Source organism: Antennarius striatus, chromosome 17, assembly GCF_040054535.1.
Source record: "Antennarius striatus isolate MH-2024 chromosome 17, ASM4005453v1, whole genome shotgun sequence".
Lineage (NCBI taxonomy): Eukaryota > Metazoa > Chordata > Actinopteri > Lophiiformes > Antennariidae > Antennarius > Antennarius striatus.
In genome coordinates this window covers 8,519,402-8,545,316 of record NC_090792.1, presented here as the reverse complement: position 1 = coordinate 8,545,316, position 25,915 = coordinate 8,519,402, and the positions used below count along the sequence as shown (strand labels likewise).

Sequence of the window (25,915 nt, the reverse complement as noted above, 5' to 3'; positions counted from 1 at the left end):
CTTGTTGCACAATAATGGATACATTTTATATTTAGTTGTTGTTATTTGATAGAAAATCTTATTAATTTAACTACTTACCAAACAGGTCACAGCACTCTCCTTGGATAAAAATGACCGGTTCCTAATCTACAAATCCACCATTCCTGCAGCTATTGTGTGGCACGCCGGTGAAAAGAAACACTTTATTGTATTTATATGCTTCAAAATGATGGATTCAGAAATTCCAATTCCGTCTCTCCTAACATACATTACACTAAAAGCCCAACGTCACTGTTTAAAACTGACATTTTTATATGTAACCCCATCCCATTTTCTTTAAGTGACTTGGCACCAAGCAAACAACTGCTTTATGGCTTAATCATGTAAAGATAGATATTGATCAAGAATTTGCAGCACATTAGGTGCTTGTCCCTATCTCTTTACTAAAGGAGCAACCTGTTAAAGGTGGGACAGCTGCACCTTTACTGATCCACCGTTTTCTGTGCAGACATTACATAAAGGTCACTGTAGTCCCACCTCTGTGATCCCACCATCTCTGTGGGATTGAAAACAGAACCCAGAAAAATAACATTTGCAAACAGAGCACAAAATGAAATATTATTCTCCACAGCCAGATTCTCGAGTAATTCAGTAAATCTAAAACCTAACATAAAGGCAGATAATCAAAGGATATTTCAGCAAGGGAGCGCAGCAGGAAAACAGTCGGGGAGAAATAGCAGCGTTGACAGATCTGTCAGTCAAAACACTGGAAAAGTATACCCGCATCAAAATAGCTCTCACTGCCACGGAAGTTGCCACATCTATTTTCTAAAACCTATTTGTCATAACCGGCTTAAGTATTTAAATTATGTTGTGTGACTTCTTTCTGTGTAAACAACAAAGAAACATTTTTATTCAGATGAAAATACTCTATTCATATAAAAAAAATGGGCAGATTTCATGCTGTAAATGAATTAATTCCATGCAGTGTAATGTTTTGTCTACGAGTGATGTATTCATTGGATAAAACATTTCATAACACACTGGATATAAAGTGAATGATGCAATCACATTAAAACAAGATTTTTCTTTCCTTATAACCTGGATACTTTCGTCAAGATCACTTATATATTAAAGTTGTTATATTTTTACTCTTGTGTGCCATCGCGACATCTCACAATAGTATGATAATATTTTCATAAATCTGGGTGAGAGATGAGTTGAACTGCAGCAACAGAAAGACTTGGTGATGATTTGAAGCTCAAAGCTTGATGTTCGCCAGAGCACCGTTATAACTTTAAAACTGGTGGCTCCAGTCCGTTACTGGTTCTAACATACAAAACTGACATCCAAAGAAATGCATTAGTTGTGCCACATCTAAACTGAGCTTAGAGGTCACTATTTCACTAATGGTCAAGGCAGATGAAGCAACTTCCCCAGCGTGAGACCCACCACTCAGGTAATACAATGTGGACTCATTACTTATATTCAGATTGCGGTATGAACGCCATTGCTGGTCTGCGGATTGTGGTCAAAGTTGAGTCCCTTAATGAAATGCGAAGCTTCGGAGGAATGGATCATCATGAACGAGATCATGATTAAACATAAGAGAGAAGAGAAGCAATGCATCACCCTACTCATCATCGTCAAGGTGACGGCCTTTTCTGTCACTCTATACCTGTGATCTCTTGCTCCTCCCCCTCCTCTAACATAGGGAAGCCCTTGACATCCAAACGCATGAGCCGCCCTTGGAGGAGTGAGCCAGGGTGAAGGACAAGGGGAGTGATTCAGATGACTCTCAATCGTATAATGACCTAGACGCTACACGTTTAGCCCAAATCAAATATAAAAATATAGAAATAACCACATTTAGGCAACAAAGAGAGTGTGGGCTGCAGATGAAAAGAACTTCAGGGTTTTTATACCCAAATAAATAGACAACCCTGTCTGTTCAAATCTTGTGACTTATCGACCTGGTGATAATATCCACAGCGAGTAAAGCGAGCAGAAACTGGTCCACCAATAGACACCGCCGTGTTTTTTTGATATTTTCATCTTGGATCCTTTTCTAAAGACTGCCAAATGTTGCTCTCTGCCCCTCTCTGTCTTTCTTTATTTTTTCTCTGTCTCTAATTCTCTATTTCTGCTCACATCAATTGATGGTTGGCTGCGATCAGCAGTGCCTGTGTTGTTCCAGGCAGAACTCTAATGGAGGCATTTGGAGAGGCAGAGCAGGGCAGGTTAATGCTCTCTGTAATGTGTGTGAACAGCAATTTATTTTTTTCTTTTCTTTTTCTTTTTTCACAAGAGCCTCTGGGCCCTGTGCCACTGGCTCCGAATGTTTTCCCCTACTAAACTTCTGACCCCAATCTGTGGCCAAGACAGACAGAACAGAGAGGGGAAATTGAGAAAGAGGAACACAAAAAAAGCAAACGCAATTCCTTGGTGGATTCAAAAATGAATGTGAATGAGAAAAGTGAGGCTGCAGCTGCTAATGCTGAGGGAGTTAAAACAGGCTTCCACAAATAAGTAGTAGCAGAAGAGTAAATGTATAACTGATGACCTGAAATGATACTTAATATGGAAATGCTCACTATTTATATTGGAAATTTAGTGTGGAAAAGGTTTCTTAATGCTAGATTAAATAGATAGGAAACAATCCTCATTAAATTGCAGAGGGCCTCTCGACTCGTGTAAACATCATAATTCACCACAAAAGAGTTCTAAAATGTCTTTTAGATCAATCATTTCGGCGCATGGCGGCTCGGCTCATTTTTCACCACTTGCTGTGATGACAGGCTCGAATTTGTGTAGGAGTCATTTCAATTACGTCTGAACGGGGATGGGAGGGAGAGGGGAGCCTTCTAGTTTGTTCGCCATCAGCCGTCGGCGTCAGCGAACAGGATTATACTAGTATTTAACATTCCCCGCTGCGAGCCTCTCTTCCTGGATGCTGATGGGCGGAGGGACCCTCATGTTAAGTGACAGTGATACAATGGATGGTGGCGTTCCTTCAGGTCGGTGTGGATGCTGAGCGAGATGAATCGAGCGCTGATGATGTGAGGATGACAGGGAACCGGGTCACCGGCAGGTAAACCGATGTTGTCAGCTCACTTAACGACAAAAAATCAGCACCTCCGACTCTTGAACGTAACTTTTCTTCCTCGCATCCCTTCAGCAAATACGTGTCTATACCTCTTAACCCTTCATCAGGCAAGGACTATTTTTAGTGATTTGATTTTCTACATAAATGAATTTTGAAGAATGTTATAAGAGAAGTAAAGTTTTCTTATGTCCTCCAATAACACTCGAAGGTTGAATTTTGGATTTCAAAGTGTTTCAATGTGTCCCATAAAGGATTAAAGATTTACAGCTTCCAGATTATTAGATAGACCAAGCAAAAATAATTCTGTTTAACAGAGCAGCAAAAGATCCAACTTTGAACAAGATGATATCAGGGGTACACATAAACGGTGCAGAGGCGGGCATGCATGGTCAAAATAAACAGTGTGCAGCATTTATTAGAGCAAGAAACACTTTTGTGTATTACCACTGCACACAATGTGTCTGTGGAGACACTGATTTTTTTTCTTTAATCAAACAGCACGGGGCATAAAGAAACGTTTTTTGTCAATATAGTTCCATGGGATGAGTGGAAGACGGTTAGTTTCCGTCTGCACATGGCGCTGCAGTCAACATTGGTTCCCTCCCAAACAAATGAGATGGCAGGGTTCCACTGTGCACATTCCATGTACCCGTCACAGTCTGTGCAAAGTCAGATGACTGTATGTTCTTCTACTGTAAGTCATCTGCTCACACCATTACACAGGGAGCATGTTTTTATTAATAATGGGGATGCAAAAAGAACAGAACAATGCCAGAATACATGTGGTCAGACTAGCGCTGCTGTCATGGAAAGAGGAGGCTTCACAAAGTCTATTTCTTAGCATTCCAACTTTTGTTGCGCAAAAAGGTGAATACCAAGCATCACCATCAGGCACTTCTTTCACCAAATAAAAATGTCATGCACCCACCCCTGATAATAATCAGATTTTGTCCAGACAAGATTTGAATTAAACTTCAAAGTCAGTTCATTGTATTGCATCAAACTGACTGATGTTTATATCAACCGGAGCCAAACCATCTAGCCCGAAAAGAACTTTCAAAGGTTGAAAGTGTTCACTGGTTGATACAAATCTATTCATTTATAAAAATTAATTTTACACACCATTAAGGAATCTAAAAGACTGAATGAAGACAATGTGATTATGGTATTTCGGATTGAGAACTGATTTATTTACAATCTTTTTAATCCATTTGTCTTGGTGCAAAAGGGTCATCTTAAATAATTGACTCATTTGCATGGATGGATGGGTGAATGAATGGATGGATGGATGGATGGATGGATGGATGGATGGACAGATGGATAGATGGATGGATAGATGGATGAATGGATCTATAAATGGATGGATGAATGAATCAAAAAATCGATGGTTAGTATTGTTTATTATCACGTGTCCCTTACACCTGGAGTGTAGCCTGCCTCACGCCTGAAGTCCGCTGGGATTGGCTCCAGCAACCCCGCGACAACGGAACAAGCAGGCACCGAAGATGACTGTATGAATGAATGAATGCATGAACGTTTGTCTGACATGCTTTGCACAGAAGTTACACTCTGTAGTCCACACAGCTGGGCTCTGTCTGGATCACTTCTTCTTGTACCAATCTGACACCAGATGGATGAATGTGAGCAATGCACAGAGGCCCGAATCCAGATAATACCTTGATCATGCTTCTTCTCAGATCTGCGTGCAAATGTTTGTAGTGTGTCACGTCTTTTCACTTCAATGCTCAACAAAATGAGGCCCGGCAAAACCTAGATGCCGGCGCAGTATTGACCTGTGTGCAAATCTATCTCTAATCTAGAAGAAAACTGAGATGAATTCTCCGTGAGCCAATTAGAGCGGCAACTAATCCCCTCGTAACTCGTCAAAGACATAAAGCTTCCCTTTCTTTCCCCTTCTCTTCCTCGCACTCTGCGTTTCGCGCCGCTTTCATCTCTCCACTCTTTTATCTTATCAATAGGCGCATATAGCGAGCTGCAGACAAAGAGTGCCGAGCGTGGATCTTTGAGAAACACTCAGTTTGTGACGTTTTACACCACTTGCCTGCATTCAACGCTACATTATATCAAATTAAAACATCACTTCACCTGCAGGAAAGAGAATGAAGGAAATAGCAGCTCATAGAACTAATGCAAGAAGAAGAAGAGCTGACAGCTGGGTTTGTAATTTAACTAATGGCACACATGAAAAAATATAATCCACCGGGTCAAATCATGTGCTGCACAATATAGTTTAATGTAGGATGTGTATACCACTTTACTAATACACGTCCCGTTCTGTCTCCCTTTATGTCAGATCTGGCATATACACACTTTACATTCCGATAATTGATAGCATCACTTCAGCTGGTCTGTGGAACGGGAAGGGGTGGGGGGGGAACCCTCCCTCCCCTTTCTAGTTAATGGGCACGTAGTATCATCTCCCCGTGGCGTCTGATTGGCTGAGAGCCACTCCACAGCAGTGGGGTAATAAAAGTTACAAATGAGAGCAGGCTATTAGAGCCATTGACGTGTGTAGGCTAGCTCGCTAATTAATTGATCCTGAAACTTCATCTATTTTGTAGACAGAGAGGAACCCTTCATTAATCAGCCTTTCCATGTCATAGTGCTCTTTCTTTCAATCCTCTTGTCTCTCTACTCTTTTACCCCCCCCCACACCCCCATCTCTCTTCTAATATATTTTTTAATTGTGGGTTGAAAATGCCCCCCCCCCCCGTCCCCAGGGCCGGCCATGGAGTGCTGGTCAGGAGTTGTGAAGGAGATCGAAGAAAAGAAAAAAGAAAAAAAAAGTGTGTGTTGTGTGGGTGGGTGTGTATCCGCGTGGTTGGGATGATGTGCACTTTGAACAGCCAGTCTCCGATGTTTCAAGAGCCTTTCAAACAGGGAGGGGCGCGGGGAGGCTGGAGTGGTCCCCTTTGTACCCCTGCCCCTCCTCTCCCTCCATCTTTCTTGGCAGAGGGGCTGATTTATTGGGGCTTCCCAGCCATCCGTCAGAACCAGCAGCGCTCGCTGCATTAACCCCAGAGACAACCCAAGCACCCCGGGCCCCTAAGTGCTTCCAAGTGGCCCTCACTCTCCCCACTAGTGAGGAGCCCCCCTGCATGGGCTCAATCGATGTCATAAATTACCCATCTAACTCCCTAAAGTCGATAGTCCACAAGATGATGTTTGGACAGAAAAGGACTTTTACCAGCTTTTTAAAAAAAAGAAACTTCACTGCTTCTTGTCCATGTAAAGTTTACCTCAACCGGTTTCATTTAACCCAAAGTCTAAACCAGCGGCAGCATCTAGTTTAGACCAGACATTACATTTAATTAAAATTAGAGTCCAAATACAGATGTAAACTCCACCTTTTCCACTTTCAGGAATTTCCACAACCTTCAGAACATTTTTTTTCCAGATGCAGTTTAGTGGCGGCGGCAGAAGCCCAGGTGTGAACGATAAAATGAACAAATGTCAGCCTTCCTTGAGCTGCTCGCTTCAGGCTCCTACTATTGTGTGTGCCGCCTCACTGGGACACTCAAACAGAATGGAGACATGACTAATGTCAGTTTAGCAAAATCACTTATTACTACAACCATTTAGTGTGGATAAAAGCGTAACTGTCTGCAACTATTTTCAAAAAGCTATAAACGTTGCTATAAAACTTAGCGCACTGCTTTTAGTTATGTGGTTTTGTTTGCTCTGATAACGGCGATATAATGTGCTGTTGTAACTGTATTTCATAAAAGAAACACATGCAGTGAATAAAAACAAGAGAGGAGAGTGTTGAAATGCTGCTTATTTTTTAGGAATGCACACAGCTGTCGGCCACTAGAACGGAATAGTCTTTTACAGACAAACTGTTTTCTGTTCAATCATCTCTTATTCTTCACACACCAATTATCGCTGATTATAAGAGGCTGATAAAACGGTGCACAAAGCCTGAAGGACAACTGGCTTGTAAGGAGGTTTGTCGAGTCTGAACAGGCAGCAGGTCAGCCAAATTTCTACTTGACTTTAAATGCTTGGCTTCCATCTAGTTGGCCCAGTGTGTAAGGAACACACACTGGTAATCCAACGCTGTTTAAATCAATCCACTGGACTTTTAAGAAAGTTTCTCGAAAACGTTTCGCCTCTCGTCCAAGAGGCTCCGTCAGTTCTGAAGGTGGCTGGTCTTGTCCCAGCTTATTAAATCTTTCGCCCATTTATAATCAGGTCCTTTCGAAAACTCCCAAAAAAGAATGTCTGAGCAGATTAACCCAGGACATGTATCTCATGCTAATGACCCTCACTAGTATACAAAGACGGGTTTCAACTACGGTCGTTGGAATGTGAACAGCACTGACCACACCCCACAGGGTTAATAAGCTGGGTCAAGACCAGCCACCTTCAGAACTGAAGAAGCCTCTTAGACTAGAGGAGAAACATTTTCAAGAAACTTTCTTAAAGTCCAGTGGGTTGATTTAAACAGCTTTGGTTAACCGTGACCTGGATAACTGAGACCCTACACAGACAAACACTGGTAATGGTTTCTGTCTGATTTGTTGACACGTTCGCCCTCGTCCACACACCCGCACCATCTTTTCTCCTACTTCTTCTTCCTTTCGTTTCGCAGGATATCTTCTTTACCTCCCGCTCTTTCCCACTCCATCACCTCCTCCCTCTCTTTTCACATCAAAAACTAATGTTTCCTTCAAATTCCTTTTCCTCTCCGTCTGCCAACTTTGAAATCACAGGAAATTACGCTAAGAATTGGCGGAGCCGTTTTTCTTCTTTTTTTTTCTTACTTCTTTTTTGCTTTCAACTTCATTCCACTTTCCACACAGATGCTTCTCTCGTCTGGCCCGTCATCCCCACGACACCTGCCTCCTTCATCTGCTTCCTACTCTTCCTCTTTTCTTTCTTCAGCTGTTTGTTTGGCTCACAGAGTCACAGATACACACTCTTTTCCTCACCCTTTGTGACATTCTCAAACTGGCTCTCACCCTCATGTGAGACAGGAATCACACGTAAGTTACTCTTCCTATTTTCTGGTTGGTGAGGACATTTTAAGGGTCTTTGACTGTTGTGTGTTATGTGTACACTCAGGTAAGGAGGTTACAAACTGAGTACTGTATTTAAGTGATGAATTGCGCTGCTATTTTGTATGTATCATTAAATCAGCGGTAGCTTCAAAATTATAGCTGGCAGCATGAGACCACCAACATTAAACCATGTTATCTACTGCTGTCTTAGTTAGCCGTGGAGAAGTGGTTTCTTTCTTTCTGTCTAGTGTAGGGAATACATGTAAAAATGCTTCTTTTCTACTTTTCATTTGTTTGACCTTGAATACGTATCGGACGAAATGACAGGACAGCTTATGAAATTTAACCGACATGTTGCTCATATGGCGGAACGTCGGCGCAGTTGGTAGCGCTGTCGTCGCACAGCAAGGCGGTTCCGGGTTCGCTCCAGCTCCCCGTGACCCTCCACAGCGGATGAAGCGGTAGACGATGAATGAATGTTGCTCATATGCATCTCCCAGATGAAACTACAGGAGCTTTCACACTAAGCATAGCTAACTTTGATATTTAATACAGTTCTACTTTTCCGACATAATGTCGCAAATGCAGTTTCCTTACATCTGATGATCATTTTTTATATTTTTCTTCTCAGTAACATTCTAAATATTTCCAATAAATTGCATCTTAAATAAAATTTCAGGTGATGTGTCAGTTAGTCAACTTGTGCAGAGGTGTATGCTGTCTGCATGCTGTGTGAAAGAAATTCAGACATTAGGAACAGGTAAAGAAAGTCTTCCAGACTGATGACTCAAACTGGACTGAAAGGTGTTGCCTCTGGTTTACACACCGGGTCGACTCACATGTACAACGGGGACTGCAAACAACCAGATTAAACTGTTAGTTCAGCCGAGGGATCCATGAACAGGCTTTTTATGGGTATATCAAAGTATCTATACAGACATTATTGAGTCAGTGCATGTTCAATGTCAATGCAGAGATGTGACTTTATTTATATCACTCTGTAATTTAGTGCGCAAACAAACATCAATAAATAATAGTAAATTGGCAGACTTAGTGTGATTTGTGAGTGAAGACATGCCATAGAATCAAGTAATAAAGTTCTGTGCATTATAACATAGCAGGCAAACACACACAAATCCACACACAAGCACACACTCACACACACACGCAGAAAGAAATATGTGTTTGCTGACTTAACTCTGGGACGACTGTAACCATCCAGACGGGCTGGTTTTTGTTTTTTTGTTTTTTTGAGATATCCATCATCTCGAACATTTCTGACTCCACCCAAATATTCCACTGAATGCAGTTTTGTTTGTGGTTCTAAAACACATTGTTTCACTAATCTGGATAAGCCACTGTCAATAGTTTCATAGGGAGGATTTAACAGAATGAAGGATTTCCAATAAAAACTGTTTACAGGGAGGTGTGCGGATTTTCTGGTAGTGCTCGTGTCTGTTTTCTGGCATCCTCTATATTATTATTAGATAGGAATACTAGAGATGATGGGGAATGGGGGAGAAATACAAATAATAATTATCACAGTCAGATATCCCTAAAGCCTAAGCTAAGGCAACAACAAATATGTAGCTAGATATCACTGAGAGACAAAATACCTTACCCTTTCATTAAAAAAGAAATTCCAGTAATAATTGAGGCCTGGTCTGATGATGTTCCTCCACTGGATTAAATGTATATGTAGCAACAGAATTATTTCAATTAATGTTAGCTGGGCTTGTTTTAGTAGGATTAAATCATAATAATGAACGAAAATCAAAGAGGACTCCTTGTTCAATTGCTAAAGCCCCTCTCACGCACATACACTGCGTGCACACACGCTCGCACACACACACACACACACACACACACACACACACACACACACACACACACACACACACACACACACACACACAGAACAGAGAACAGAGATAGATGTATATGCATATCTCTGCAGACGTCACGTTGCCTGGCAACATCCCAGCATGTTTAGCTATGACAAGCTAAGGTCTCAGCCCTGAAGCGCGATGCATCATGGGGGATTGTGTGTGCCGTGTCTTACATCACCCAAAATCCTCCTCACCAGTGCAGCCGTAGTCAAAATAGCAGAATGTTGCGCAGCTGTGAGGTTCTGAACACGGAGGTTGACTTCTTCTCCCGACAGACAGCATTAATCACGTCCATCTACGCTGCGTTTGCCGCATCTTTTGATGTGTGATTAATACTCACTGTAAAGCTTCGTATGCAGTGCGATGTGCGGTTCACATGTGGGATACTCCTTTTTAGCCCTCCCTGCTCCTCTCTGATCAGACCCCTGACCGCTTTTCTGTAGGTGAGCCTCATTACACTCGTCTGAGAGTGTAGAATTAAACCTCCTCCTCCGAACTCATTACTGTGGGCTGGATTTCACCGGCTGCAGATAGGCAATGTGGTGGTACCGCTCTTAAAGCCAGAGCCAGATAATTAGAAACTTTAGAAGCACATTTCCCATGGCTATAGCCAGAATGAACGACTAATTTTATTTGAACTAATTACATTCCATGGCACTACGCTCAAGCTATGTAATACGCCTGAGGATTTCATCACAACACAGTACAGAGGGTGTGTTTTTGTACATGTTACAAACTGTCTTTATGCATCGGCGTCGCTCTCCCTGCACCGCTTGTCTTCTCATGCAGTCCACAGGCTCCCAGCTGTGTTCATGCTTTGTGCACATATCAGTATAGTATATGATGATGAGTATACTATACTCATGTGTTACTGTTAAATATTTGTTTGAGAACATCATCCCAAACTTTCCTGCCTGTCTCTAGTTCAAGGAGAGTCAAAAACTAAAGTCAGCAAACAGACAACACAACCTCATCCATTAATATTTCTGATTGAGTCAACACCAAATTTAGGAAAGACAACTCCCATGATCCCACGCTGCTTCACTACATGCATAAAGTTTGTCATAGATTTTGATTTTGAGACGCTTAAAAGAAGAAATTATCAAAAAAGTACAGGTTTTTTGAAACTGGGAACCATGTCAACCATACCCTCAAACATTTACTTATACCCTTTGGACACAATCCTGAATTAGAAATAAATATTATACTGTATATAATACACAGCATGTTTTTCTTCTAAATAATCTTTTTTTTCTGTGACAATTTCAAAGTACTGCCGTAAACAATATGCCCATTAAATATGCTACAGTCCCCTCCTAAAAGCTCTAAATCATGACAAAGAAACATCAGATGGTTTTAAACATCCTTGCTTTCATGTGACTCAGACATCTGATTGTTGCGAACTGGTCTACAGCATCATCTTGATTTCTTGGTGGCACATGTTCTCATGAGATTTCATAAAGCTAAAACGCAACATCGTAAGAAAGCTAAGGACCGTCTTGGGCAGCAAAAGTTTCTCTGCTGTCACCAAACTGATGAAATTGATGTTGAGCGTAACGTCAGGATCACAGAAGGATCGATGGAGCAGCAGTAAAGAGGAAACAATAATAATTTTGTCCCTCAGGTAAGGCTCTGGTTTCACCTGAAATTTCTGCAAACTCAGCATCACACCCGCAGTTCTCTAGAAAACACTCTGCTATTGTCTGTAAAGTCATCCCTGTCTACACACGATGCTTATCATAAAAATACATCAAAAAGTTTCTCTGCATACCATCACACACAATTTTCACTGCATATATACACATTTTTATAATAGTTTAAGAAAATGTGTGAAGTCTGCCTGTCAGTGCATCTGAGTATCCCTCGTCTCAACATCTCTCTCTCTCTCTCTGCTACTCTATGTGTGGAAGCTCGCACGCCCAGGAAGCCACGTCCAATTACAGACCGGACTGGGCTGACGAAAAAAGAAAAAAAAATTATACAAAACAGATTTGTTAATGTGACACACATACATATACTATACACACGCGCACACACACACACACACGCACGCACACACATGCCCCTCGAGTCCAAATGAGATTTGCTTAAGGCTCAATGAAGCACACAAAAGAATGATTGTCTCCAACACAGCCCTGCTGTGTCAAACAGACAGACTATGACGTGGGTCAGCTGTGCTGTGTCTGTTTACCAATTACACACTCACACACACTCTCCCACACACACACACACACACACACACACATGGTCAAAGACACAATCAGTATCTAAACCAGTATGCATGTATTCACAAAACCAGAGACGAATGAAGACATAGAAAATAAACATGCGAGAGCTTCCTTACAAAAATCTGCAGACTTTACACACACACACACACACACACACACACACACACACACACACACACACACACACACACACACACACATAGATAGAGAGTCTAATCCATCTTCCTCCGGTGGGACTTGGAGGGGAACTAAGTGATGAACAGGACTGACACCCCCACATACCAGGGTATGCGATGCGCTCCCTGGTATTTTAGGCTGCGTCTCAAATTGAACACGCCAAGCCTTCAGGGTGAAATCACTGGAGAATGTTCACCAAGAGGAGGGAATGTCCCTCAGCAACATGCTCACAAATCCGGTGACAGACTCTGCTTCGGGGGGCGTGGGGGTGGGTGACCCGTTCAGGAATCAGTTTGAGGCGCACAAACAAGAAGACGATGCTTGTGTTGTTTGTTGACGTACCTGCTGCTGGGGATACTGCATTCCGCTCGTCCCCATTTGGCCCCTCCCCTGCATGCTCATTGGATATCTGTGAGGAGGAGGTGACGCGTACGTCTGGCTGGGGGGGTAAGGCCCGCCGCCTGCCTGTGGCGGCGCGGAGTAGGGATTGCTGGCCATACCGTACAGCTGGGAGCGCTTCATAGCCATGAAGTCCATGGAGGACACCTGTAGAGCAGAACACAGGTAAATGATTTATCCTCAGCTTCATGTCTGGGTTAAAAATTGCAATTGACTCACAAGGGGTGGCTTATGGTTGACTGAGAGCTGTTCAAATAAAAGCATCCACCATCTGCCAAGTTGGAACCCCTGACAGAAGTCCACTTAGCGCTCACACACTCCAAAACCACAGCCAGCATTGATTTATTTTGTAATTGCGCAGTGAGTGGAAGCCTTAAATTAATGTCTACAGGTCATAAATGAAATACAACTGGAATTCAGTAAGCAAAGATGTTTACTGCGCCGCTATCAGGAGGAGGGCCAAAATAAAATGATTTAATTAAAACCTAAAGCTTTTATCTTTGTTTTAATGGATTTGGAGAGTGTTGTAAATGCTGTTTAACACGATGGGAAGCAATAGCAATAAAAACTCCATGGCCTTGATCCCACAACCACAAACCAGCGGTGCCAAGAATCGCCTCTCCTTTCACTGCGTTGATGCTCACAGCAATCTGGCACAAAACGCGCAATGATTACCTTTGAGTGCGCGCTCGTCTGAGCGAAAATAAGAGAACAAATAAGAATTGAGAGGCTGGCGTGGATCCACACATCGCATTACGATTGTGATGAAGCGGCTTTAGGTTTGCTGGTTCAAATCCCAGGATGAACCCCCGGGGGAAGTTTTTGTATCTCCATCCGGAGCGACAAGATCCTCAAATGATCAAAAAAGAAGATCGAAGAGTAGAAGGAGGTGCGTCAAGGGCAACTTCTTCAATTTATTCAATGTAAGTTTTTGGGGTTTTTTTTATTGTTTAGGGTCTCAGTGAGCCATCGGGAAATGATGGTACAGTGCATCGGACTACTGCTAATCCGTCACCCGTAGCGACGTGTTTGTCTGTCTGCTGGGCAGATAATGTGGGCTCCTTCCATCTTCCCTCTCTACATTTTTCTTCCGCCGCCGAGCAGGATCATGCGTGATTTATGGCATTTTGTTCCTACTGTTTCTTACACACACACACACACACACACACACACACACACACACACACACACACACACACACACACACACACACACTTCTCCTCTCTCATCTCCACCAACCCGCCCCACACTCCTCCTGTTCTTCCTCCTCCTCCTCCTCCTCCTCTTCCATGACCGCCAACACCAGCTCCCTCCTCAGTTCCCTCTCTTCTCCCCAACTCAATATCACCTTGTCTAGCATAGAGGAGAAATTGCAGCTGCCTCATATTGCGAGGCTAATATCAAGAAGACACGTCAGGGGATGGGAGCACTTTATTCAGCAGGTTACGCGCGTTCGGTTACGGCTCTCCAGCTTTAAAGTGGTTTTGTCTACTGAGGCATGTGTATGGAGTAGTTTGGACTATTTCACAGAGAGTGGATGAAAAAGAGAGAGAGATGAAATAAGTGTGTTTGGGTGGCAAGAGAGATGGAGAAGGAAAGAGAGAGGAATAAGCACTCTTGGGTGTTTAAAAGATATTTCACAGCGTGATATGTGGGTGTGCATAAGGAGAAGGGTGATCCTGCAAAGGTCTGCGTCTCCACGAGTGTTTCATCCAAAGAGAGGAATAAACACCTTTATTCTACGCATGTGTGTTAATGGGTGATTTTGTTCCGTCGCTGCGCCCTTTAATTGCCCTCGCTCGCGTATGAAACTACCAATAAGTGGATCATTCTCTACTTTACAGAAGCTGAAGTCACAGAGTGCATTACCGAGCTGAAAAGAAACGTTTAACCAGCGGACAAAGCTGATGTATCATCTGACAAAATGATCGCTATATGGATTCATTTAAAAAGACTTGTTTTTAAATGTCTGAAATGGAAAATTATTTGTATTTATGAAATAGTCATGCGTGACCTTCAAGCTCTGTTGCTAAAATTATTTCAAATCATACCAAATCATACCAAATCTTTTGGAGTCATTTTAAAATTTTACTGAGGTGCGTTCCCGTGTGAGACCACGACTGTCTGTGATCATGTTTACTTAATGCGGAATTCATCTTAATTCCTTTTACAAACTGTTTTCAGACATTTCAAAATCAAAGACAAGAGAAAAAAAAAACCTTGGAATGAATACCTGAATGGATAAAAGAAAAGAAAACATTCTAAATGATGAGGTTGTAAAGCAGAGGAGAGAAGAGGAACAGGGGGGAAAAAAAGATCAGATAAATAAAATAAAAAAAGAACTCAGTAAAGTTCAGTTGAAAATCTAAACACCAGCATCTCAATCCTGGAGTTGAGACATGTCTCTTTGCTGCGCAGGAGGATTTTTTTTTTTTTTTTTTGCTAAATAAGCCAAAATAAGTCTTTACAGAGGAGCTGGGGAAACAATTAAAATAATAACTTCGAAGAATAAGTAATTCTTAAATTAAAACTCTCATAACAACATCTATGGATCATCTTAAACAACTAGGTCATGACTTTTTGATGAGAGATATCAAGTTTTTACTTTTAAGTACTTAAGAACTTTGGATAAATTAGCATTTAGTTCTTGTTCTATTGAAGTGATGGTAGATATTTATGTATACATTCATATAGGGGAATATCTTTCACATATGGTAAGCCAGTACAAATAGATCCAGATGGCAAAACAGCCTTTCAGTTACAAGGTTATTTAAAAAAACATACACACCTAATTTAAATATATATATATATAGAATAAGAAAGATAACATGCAAGAAGAGTATAAAAAAAAACCATTGGGCTTATTTGCTCCTAATCATAAGAAATACATAATGCTATAAAAACATGAATATTTCATACAGAATTTTATGTGATCACATACAGCAGTGACAACTTTCCTTTTCAGAGCATCTGAGTACTCCAGTCAGATGAATCCTAGTGAGAGCTAGATGCTGGTCACATGACCAGCCCCTACCTTTGTACAGTGTGGACACCATCTAATCACAGGAGTGCATGGACACAAACACACAGATGGGAAACAGTAACGTGCAATTCTTCTTTAGTTTCTTTAAATCCATTGTGCTGTGCCATTCGTGATGTGATGTGGGACACCCCCACCCCCGTCCTCCACCTCTCCAGCTCCATCTAGTTCACCAGCTCAGCCAAAAAATGCTGAGTGCAACAAAAGTAAACACCCTCACATGTCTGCCAAATAACTGCAGCACTTAGAAAATCTGCTGGGCAGTGGACACAGAAAACTACTTCAGAGTTTTGGGAGTGCAGAGATGGATGCTGGATTAAACATTCTCAGTAGCGTGTATTATTAGAACCTTCCACTGGCTCTCACTGTTGATATCTCTCTCCCAGGCACTCCCTCCCTCTCACATACATGAGAGCAATTCTAAACTAAACCACCCACAATCAAATCACAACAGAGCTACCAGATACATTGGTCCATCTTCCGCTCATGGCATTATCCACACCTGTCCACAAGGACAAAAAATGAGTATCCTCCGCTCCCCCAGACCGAGCCTCATATCTGCTCTCATGACAAGTTCCATTAAATGAGATTTCAGCCCACTGCAGCTTTTTCCTAGAGATACACTCACAATTTCTCCCGCACCAGCAAGCACAAAAAAAAAAAGAAAGAAAAAAAAGACAACAATTCTTGACAAATTGAAACATTATTTTTTTTCCTCCCCTCAGAGAAATGGCTGTACTTAGGAAAAAAAATTATGAATATGACATGAAGTGAATTGTGTTTGTGCCAGGAGGGACAGGAGATAAAAAAAAAAAAACTGGAGGGAATATTCAGAAATTGTTTTTTATTTTCTTCAAATATGTTTTTCACTTTTGTTCATCTGGGCATGGAGGAGGGTGAGGAGGAGGAGGCATCGGAGACAATAGTAATTCAACTGCTAAATTTAAAATTCAATTTATGAACTCCTTTCCAGTGTTCTGACTCTGCTGAGCTTTTTTTTTTTTTTTCCCCCCCATAAAACAAAGCCATTAAAACAGAACATGGGTGAAATTACTGTGGGGTGAAACCTGCTAAATTGGTTTTCTGAGCTCAACATTTTTATGTTGCAAAAATGATTTTGCTCCTCGCTTTAATGTGCAAAGTTGTTAATCAGAAAGAGACAAAATGCTTGACACAAAAGGCTCAGATATTTGGATTATGAGATGCACACTGGGATCAAACATAAAACAATATTAGTAAAGGTTATTATTCCAATTTCAGTGTGAATGCAGGAATTGTTTTTAAAAAATCTTGCGGTTGATCAGGCGTGGTGGATGAACATGTTGGAACAGGGTGACATTCACACCAACCACACTGTGTCCCTGTGGCTATTGTTACCCTTGTCCTTCACACTCGGTGACAGAATCATCAGTTGTCTGCAGGAGCCCTACATTCGCCTTGTTTACCATCCACACACACTCACACAGAGTAAACAGAAGACCCTTTTACACAGCCTGTTCAACACGAGGCTGTTATGTCATTACATTATTGTTATTACTGTTATTGCACCTAATTGTTCCAGAATGTGTAATCGACCGTTATTGTTGTTCCACCTCTGATCTGACAGCGAAGGAAGTAAGAGAATTGACCGGTGTGGTGGAAGGAAATAAAAGAACAAGCATCGACAGATTTTAAAAGCAGGTAGCAGCAGCAAGAAAATCAGGGACCAGGGATGGCAAATAATTTTAGTAAAAACCACTTGTAAAATGACACACTGTAGATCTAGACATGGCTGCATGATCATACCTCTTTTGCTTGTGGAACATTATTTAATTTAAAGACATGCCCTGAGACGACGCATGAAGCTACTGTCATTATGCCCAGTGTAATCTAACAGCAGTGATGTCGAGATGGGTCCTCATTGTGACATTATTTTGTGTCAAAGGGCGACAGACTGATTCACCACACTGCAGGTGCAAAAGCAAACCCATGAGATCTGACTGGGAATAAAATAAAATTAACACAGTAACGTTTTTTTAAAAATGTAAACAGCATCCTAAAACATTGTGAAATATTCTCCTTGATGCGTCCATTATTGTTCTACATGTGTGCCTAATTAAGCAGCAGCTCTTTCATAAACAGTTTGAGCCTACAAAGAGCAGTTCAGTGAACTTTTATGTTCCTTTAAATCACCTGGTTGTTTAATATTCTCCAGAATAAAAGGTCTTTCCTGCTGGATGAGTAACATTTCCTAGAGGACCATTTTAGGCTCAATGAACTAGCTGCTACAGCGAGTATTGTCGCTCTAAAGCTCAATGTTCCCAGGTACTTGGATACTCCAAAGTCCTCATTGTAATGTGCAAAAATAGGATTCATATTGGGTGTTAAGACCCATTTGGTACTCTCGTGGTGCAAATTGTTCTCAATATCACCTTGGAAAGACTCATCAAATCTGATTGTGTGTGAAAATTAGCCCCAGTTTGGCATTTTGGTATTGATTATCCTCTCCTTTTTTTTCCTGGAAGGACGGCTGCATACACCAGGCGTTTAGACCTGTATAATGAAATCCTTTTAGCCTGTCTGTATTTGTGTTGCACAAACAAATAAGGATGATTATTGTCAGCAGATCTCTTTTATCTTCTGTGCTGTGTCTGCCTCTGGAGAATCAACATGCTGCAGCCGGAGCCTGTTGGTCTGCCGGGACAATCAGCCTTGACTTTTACGCTACTTATTAATACCATGGAGCAGAGCGCTCTCAAATTCCTATTACATTGTGGGACCCAGACTGCTCCGGCCTCCAGACCAAAGCTCTACATTTTAAGTCTCAGTACTCGGTGTATTTGGTCCTAATCTTTCAGGCTACAAAAAATGCAAAGGGAGGAAAGAGAAGAGATGGGAAAAGAGAAGAGAGACTGCAGCAGTGGGCGATCGAGTTCCATATTAATGTGTGCAAATTCCCCCGCTCCTGCTGACTAAGATTAGAAAAATTAATTTCATGGATGCAGAGACAATACTGATGTCATCAAGCGGAGAGGAGAGGAGCAGCCAACTGTTAACTCCTCCCTGCCTGGTCTCCATGAGGAATAGATTATAGACTGTTTAGTATCGATTCGTCACTACATATCACCACCAGGATTCCAACCAGTTCACTCACTAAAAGCTTTGCCTTGTCAGATATTTTCTATCAATTGACCCCCCCCCCATCCTAAAAATCTTGTTATAATTTCAATGGATGGCCAAGTATTTGAACTGAATGCACGACTAATTCCCTTGTGAGCGTTTCATTGTTAAGGGGACCCAATTCAGTGAATTATGTCTCGAAATACAATCTCAACCTGCGTCTCCTTGTTAGCAAAAAGTCTCATAACGAATGACAGTGTGGAGACTAGTCCATGGGGAGCTGGCTAGAGCCAAATTGCCTTTCCTCAGCCCAGTATGCCTGGATGGCACAGGCAGTTAGGCATGAAGGCTGGCTAGCAAGGAGAAGCATGAAATTAGGGGAGAGAGTGACAGCCATAAAGGAAAGGAAGGCTAACCTACACATACAGAGTGTGTGTTCCACCATGATGGTGTGGACTGAGAATAAAAGGCAGAAGGATAAAAACGAGGCTGCTGTTCAGCGTTTGGCGCAATGCACATAATCGCTCCCTCTCTCTCCTGTGTCTTCCTTTTAGCCAGCGATCGGTGTTTGACACCAATCCTTGCACAACAGGCAAACAAACACTGAGAAAAACAACCACCCCCTGTGCACGAGGAAAAGTTGTGGAGTACCCCATCAGAGGTAGCAAAACAATTTAAAAAAAAAAACATCATTAAAAGAGTAAAGAAGAGGGGGATGGAAGAGGAGAGGGAGGAGGAGAAGAGTGTCCGCTCTATCTGTCTGGCGTGAGATTGGGGTCGCGAGGTTGCTGGAGCCCTTTTCCCTTGCCGAAGCTAAAAGCTAAGGACGCAGCGCAACAAGATGAGAGAGAGAGGCTCAATGACAAAATGAGATGCAGCTGACATGCCTGTGACACACCATTAGAGAACGAAAATATATAAATGCGATCTTCTGCAAATGCATGTAGACGAACACAACTCACAGATTTACTGTTCAGAACTCCTGCCAGGATGCAGTTCAGTAAACTGGATTCACTCAGTTTAGGAGGTGCAGACATGATAAAAATCCACTCATTCCAGTTAGAGGATAAAACTTTTTCCACGGGGAATTTGTTGTATTTATGGAGTTAGGTTCTCATCTAACACAGTCATGCTTATTTCATGTGCCGAGCACGTGTTCTTAAATCATCTGACAAGCTTTGCTGCAAACCATCAGTGTTTCCTCTTGAAAAAGTTTCTCACTGGGTGGAAAACCCATTGAAAAGCCCGCAGGTGAGACCATGCAGCACGGCAACTTCTTTGAAACCAATGCAAATTAAATGCTTCCAGGAAACACTGAAGGCACCTTGCAGCGCTGCTTGCCTATTTTCTTAGAATCTGTTACTGATGTGAGAGTCTTGCCACATTCCTAGTCTTTTCTTGTCTCTCAGTGTGCCTCCTGCCTGCAGTAACCATGGGACAACAGAGGGCCGCTGAAAAACTCCATTTCATCTAAGGGCCACAGAGGAATGAAAGGAATGTGTTCATCTCTAACTTCCCTAGCCCTGAGAACCGGTGGGGAGATGCCGCTACACGACCAAATGAAAGAGAAATAAGTGGCAGGATGGAGGAAAATAGCAATAACTTCATCTACCCCAAAGAGAGAGAGAGAGAGAGCAGGCTATGAGTAAATATGCTGCCCTTTCGCTTCGCTTGTCTCCAAGCCGAAAGCAGGTATTAAATATGCAGACTAGATCCCATCCTTATTCGAGGAAATCACCACCTTTGCTAATGGAATGGTATTGGAGAGGAACCGCGTTTCTGCAGCTTGGATAATTAAGAACGGGGTCCCGTATCGCCAAGTGTGTTTATGAATTAGCAATGGTTATTCATGTTATTGTGCTCAGAGTAGGGTGAAAATACATAAGTGAATACTAAGCGAGCAGACCAACAGAAATGATGCTAAAGGGTCCTGAGGGGGCTTTCTCTGCCATCCATTAGTCTTCCCTGTAAGGCAAAGCTTAACGATCTCCTCAGGCTGGGAGGCTGGCCTTTGAAGGAGAGGGAGCAGAGTAAATTATGAATGCGAAAGCTCCATTTAAATCAAAACCACAATAACAACCCCCCCCCCCCCCATTATTAAACCCCTTTTTTCCACCTTTTCCTGCTTGGATTTTGTTTGGTGCTCTGGAAACACAGGTGTGCTCTTTAAAATAATGTGTCTCATCAAAGAATTGATAAATATAAGTTATCTAAATTAAGCAAGTTGTCAAATTATGTCGCACCTACGGCGCAGTTAAAGAGGCCTCCCACTAAAATTGAGGATTTACATTCAGGCTGTTTGTTTTGGAGCTCTGCCCAGTACTCCGAAGGCAAAACCGTCCATATTTCTCCTGTAGGTGATCCATCACTGGAAAAACAAAACAAAATCCCAAATAACAAACAGATATCCTGACCTTCCTTCCTCGGGTAGATATTAGATACTCATTAAAAGTCACCTGAAATCATTTGGAGCAGATTGATTTCATTATAGGACTCGGCGTGATACGCGAGGCCCCCACCTTTGATGGCTCAGCAGGAAATCTGCACAGTTAATCAGAAAAAAAATTCATATAATATTTTTTCCTTCTCTACTTTATTTTATGTCACTTTGAAATGAAAAAGTGGTGCAACCAGGTGGGATCGTGTGCGCGGCTGCAGCGATGTTCAGGGTCTGTGGGAACGCGGCAGGTTAGAGGCTTGAACAGTCTGTGTGGAGTCAGAAAATTCATTCCAGCTTTCTGTCGTAATAGAAGAGTGTGTATGTGTGTGTTGGTGTGTGCATGCTTGTGACAGATTGTGTAATAACATGTTAAGGTACCGCCCCCCTCCCTACCAAAGTCTCACCACTATCTCTTAACCTTTTCACCTTTCATGTTCATACACTCAAACACACAGTCCACCACCACCCCTACTTGTTTTCCCCACACCTCAATATAGCGGTCACAGCAGCAGCAGCAGCAGACGTGGCCTTAATTTTCTCCTGTAATGAATGTGAGCCCCCACTCCCCCCCAGCCCGCTGTGAAGGCTTCCCCAGAAATAGGCTCCTCGACCTGGGTTAGGAGCCCTGGAAATTGCCTTTCCTCACCTCACAGCCCCTTCAGGTCACCCTCTGGGCGGCCCCAGGCTGTGTGAGCTGGGGCCAGGCCTCCCATCTCTAGGGCCCTGACTGGGAATCAATCACCAGAGTTGGCTGGGAACATGAGGTGGGGGAGTTGAGACGATCGATGAAAGGCTCCAGGCCTGTGGGAGCCTTGATGCATGGTCTGAGTGTACACACACACCTCTGACTCACACTTAACTCCCCCATTCACTTCCATTACCACCGAGCTCCAGGGCAGCAATGTTTGTGGTGGAGCGGCATTGCCAGACCACACGACTAGCATATGACTAAGGAAATTGAGTGATATCTGCCATGAAAGGACTTTAAATTAGATCTGGACATGAGCTCACCAAAAAAAATTAAACCAAATTTTATCGGCTCATGAGAAAGAAAATTTAAAAAAAATAGCTAAATCTTGCTTTTTACTAAAATCAGCATTTTGCAACTGTGTAGTAGCAGAGAGGCTTTATACCAGAGCAAACCAATCTACAGTCAGAAGGAGATACCTGGTCACAAACTGTTTTCACACTGAACGCTGACCTGTTTATATTCAGGTTTTATTACAGGATAGAAATATAGAGCCATGTACATATTTCCCAGGAGAGGCAACAGATCTTTTGGTTTCAATCTGCAGATTTTGCCACGAAACCAATTCTAGAGAACAAGTTTTGCATGTGTGTGTATGAGTATTTATTGTATAAATTCAGCCACATGGCAGTGTTCATGTGAAGCAGTGTATATATTTGATTTTACAGACTATGGAGAAGGATAAAAGTGATTCTGAAAACAATATGTGAGCTAACTATGTTCACGGTTATGAATGTGTGTGGAGGCCTGAACCGGCGAAATGTGTGTATGTGTGTGTGTGTGTGTGTGTGTGTGTGTTTGTGTGTGTGTGTGTGTGTGTGTGTGTATGTGTGAGTGTGTGTGTGTATCTGTGTGAGCTGTGCGTACCATCTGTGTCCAGATGTTGCATAGAGAGCAGGCTGCGTGGACAGCCAGACAGTTGGCAGGCCTTCTGACAGGACTGTGTTCCTTATTGATAGAGGGATCACAGAGACAGAAGAGTCAGCCGCGCTGAGATAGACCACAATATTGTCCTCGGTGCTGTTACTCATCCCAGTCAGCCAGGAGATAATGGGATGTTCTGAGCCAAGTTTATAGCTGTCAGATCTGGGCCAAATAGGAGTTGAATAGGTTTCAAACATTTGGAAAACAGCATGATAAATGTTTGTCATATATATGCAGCCAGATTCTTGTGCCACGGCTGAAGAATTTCATTGTATTTCAATTTTGACAAGGACTGCAATCCAGATGACGATAATGCTGAACCTGAAGTGCACGGCCTGGCTCATTTGAGTGAATGGCGGCAAGGGCCAACATGTTGGTGGGAGCGGTTGGACTGGTTCTGGTGTGTTTGCGGAGGTGAAATTGAGGCTGTTTAGCAGGAAACATTCAAGCCATTTGAATAACTGCAACTTGTATTATAGTATTTATTTCTTTACTCTGTGGACTAATCTCTGTGCCAACACTGAACAAATCAAACACAAGGTGTTATAATAATATAAATACAAACATGTGGTTAAATTAATTACCAATGATAAATAATCTCAGTTTTGGGCGACACGGTGGCGCAGTCGGTAGTGCTGTCGCCTCACAACAAGGCGGTTCTGAGTTCGAGTCCTGTTCTGTGCAGAGTTTGCATGTTCTCCCCGTGTCTGCATGGGTTCTCTCCGGGTTCTCCAACTTCCTCCCACCTCCAAAAAACATGCACTTCAGTTGAAATTGACCATTCCAAATCGTCCGTACGTGTGAGTGTGAGTGTGTGCGTGAGCGGTTGTTTGTCTTTCAGGTGGCTTAGCGGTGCACCGGCGTCATGCCAAGGGTGTAGTCTGCCTCTCGCCCACAAGTCAGCTGGGATAGCCTCTAGCGGACACAGCGGTTAAGAAGATGAATGAATGAGTGAAAAATCTTAATTTCCAACTATGATAGGAAGAACTTATGGGCGGGGCTTCTCTATTATACTCAACAAACTAACTTTGAGTCATGCCAATTTTTTATACAAATGGAAATGAATGCAGTAAAAATGATAATCGCATCCATTATATCCATAAACATGCAGACTCTTTTTAGATTAATCGACACTGGACAGTTTCTGGCTGGTTCCGACCCACTGGTCATTCCAGAATCTTAAACCATCCTGCTGTGTCCAGCATCTGTATTTTCTCTTAACAGACGGAGTATGTTGACCACTTAGTTTCCATTATTGCCTTGCAGAACCGTCTGTCTGACCTCCCAACCCATACCATCTTTCTTAACCAGCTCCTGCCAAAATTATGGAGCAGGGTCGACGTTTATGGAGGGCAGACGCTTTACCCGGACCTTTGATCCAGAATGTTCTATAGCCCAAAATTTTCCAGGGGTCATTCAGGAGGATCCATGTGGGCAGCAGTGTGTAAGTGGTAGCACATTGTGTGCCTGTGTTAAACAGAACCTCGGCTAGGAGGCTCGCAAAAAAGGGCCTCGGAGGACTTGAGTGGGGGGGTTACAAGGTGCATGTTGGGTATGCGCACGTGTCTGCGAGGGCTAAGCTCTGCCTTCGTGTGGGGGTGTGGGAAAAGGAAAAAGTACGAACTGCTAATCCAGTGGAAACAAATCACACAACAATTAAACAAGAAAAGTGCAAGAAACCAGCAGAACGGAGGCCGGCCCAAAATTTCATCACCGCTCTTACACCCGTCATCTCCCTTTCATCACACCCCTTCGTCCCTTATACAAATTATTCATGCCAGCAGCTAAATGTATTCATACATTCTGTTTACTTTATTACTCCACTTTTATTCTGCTCTTTTCCCCACATTTGTTTACAAGAATAAAAGCCTACTCTGACAGAATTATCCCTCTGCACAACAAAAATAAATCACAGTGCTTGCACACACATCATTCACATTCAAAGAGCACAGCTAAATTATAGATGGCCCCTTTCTCCCCAAATATGCATTTCATTAGCATTTCCTTCGCCTGTTGTCTTTTTTCCTCCTTCCCGCCTGCGTGCATGAACCGATATGTGTGTGTGCGTGTGTGTGTGTGTGTGTGTGCGTGCGTGCGTGTGTGTGCGCGCGCACGACTAGAGAATGGGAACAGACTTGCAGCAAAGCAGGACGCGTCCCCTTTCCCAAGCCTAATTTAGGATTCAATTACAATACTCTTTAAAAAGCGTCAACTTCGCAATTAATTATTTTAAGATTAGCCTGACAGTAATGGGCCTCCCACTGACGCCAGGAAACACAAGACCGGCCATCCACACCCCAGGACGACTTCGGCTTTCCACATTTAAATTTCTACACCTTTGTCTCCTTCATTCTCTACACCCGCCTTCTCTCCATCTTCCTCTCGTGAGGAAAAAGACATAAATCTTCCTCCTCATCTTCCCTTCCTCCCTATGTCCTCTATACCGTTTCTAACGCTTCAGCTTGCTGCTTTACACTTTGTTTCTAGCTGTTATTCTTTCCCTTTACTTGGCGTCTGATTCTGATCTCTTTGGTGGTAAAACATACAAATGGTGTTGCATTTTACAAACGATGAGGGCCTTCCCCCCCGGGTCCTCCCACGTCCCCAGGAAATGCTGACTGATGAGCCCCGCAACAATGTGCAAACTCATATGAACACACATCCAGACAGCCACATAGATTCACACACACACACACACACACACACACACACACACACACACACACACACACACATGTACATACACAACTGTCTGTCACCGCTGCAGCCAGGCGTAAGCTAAAAAACACGCCATCCTCCTCCGCCCACTTTGATTGGAGCCAAGCAAAGAATTTTCTCTCCTCCTTCTCCTCTGCTGCCTTT

General features: G+C 42.7%; 1 protein-coding gene across 5 annotated transcripts in view; it reads right to left on the bottom strand.

The window, feature by feature from the left end:
- Nucleotides 1–25,915, bottom strand: part of LOC137610611 (AT-rich interactive domain-containing protein 1B-like) — a 172,620-nt gene that overhangs the window by 134,955 nt on the left and 11,750 nt on the right. For all 5 annotated transcript variants that reach the window (XM_068338283.1, XM_068338286.1, XM_068338287.1 and 2 more), the window contains exon 2: nt 12,746–12,949. In XM_068338283.1, the coding sequence (XP_068194384.1) occupies nt 12,746–12,949 (204 nt within the window). The remainder of the gene's footprint in view (nt 1–12,745; nt 12,950–25,915) is intronic.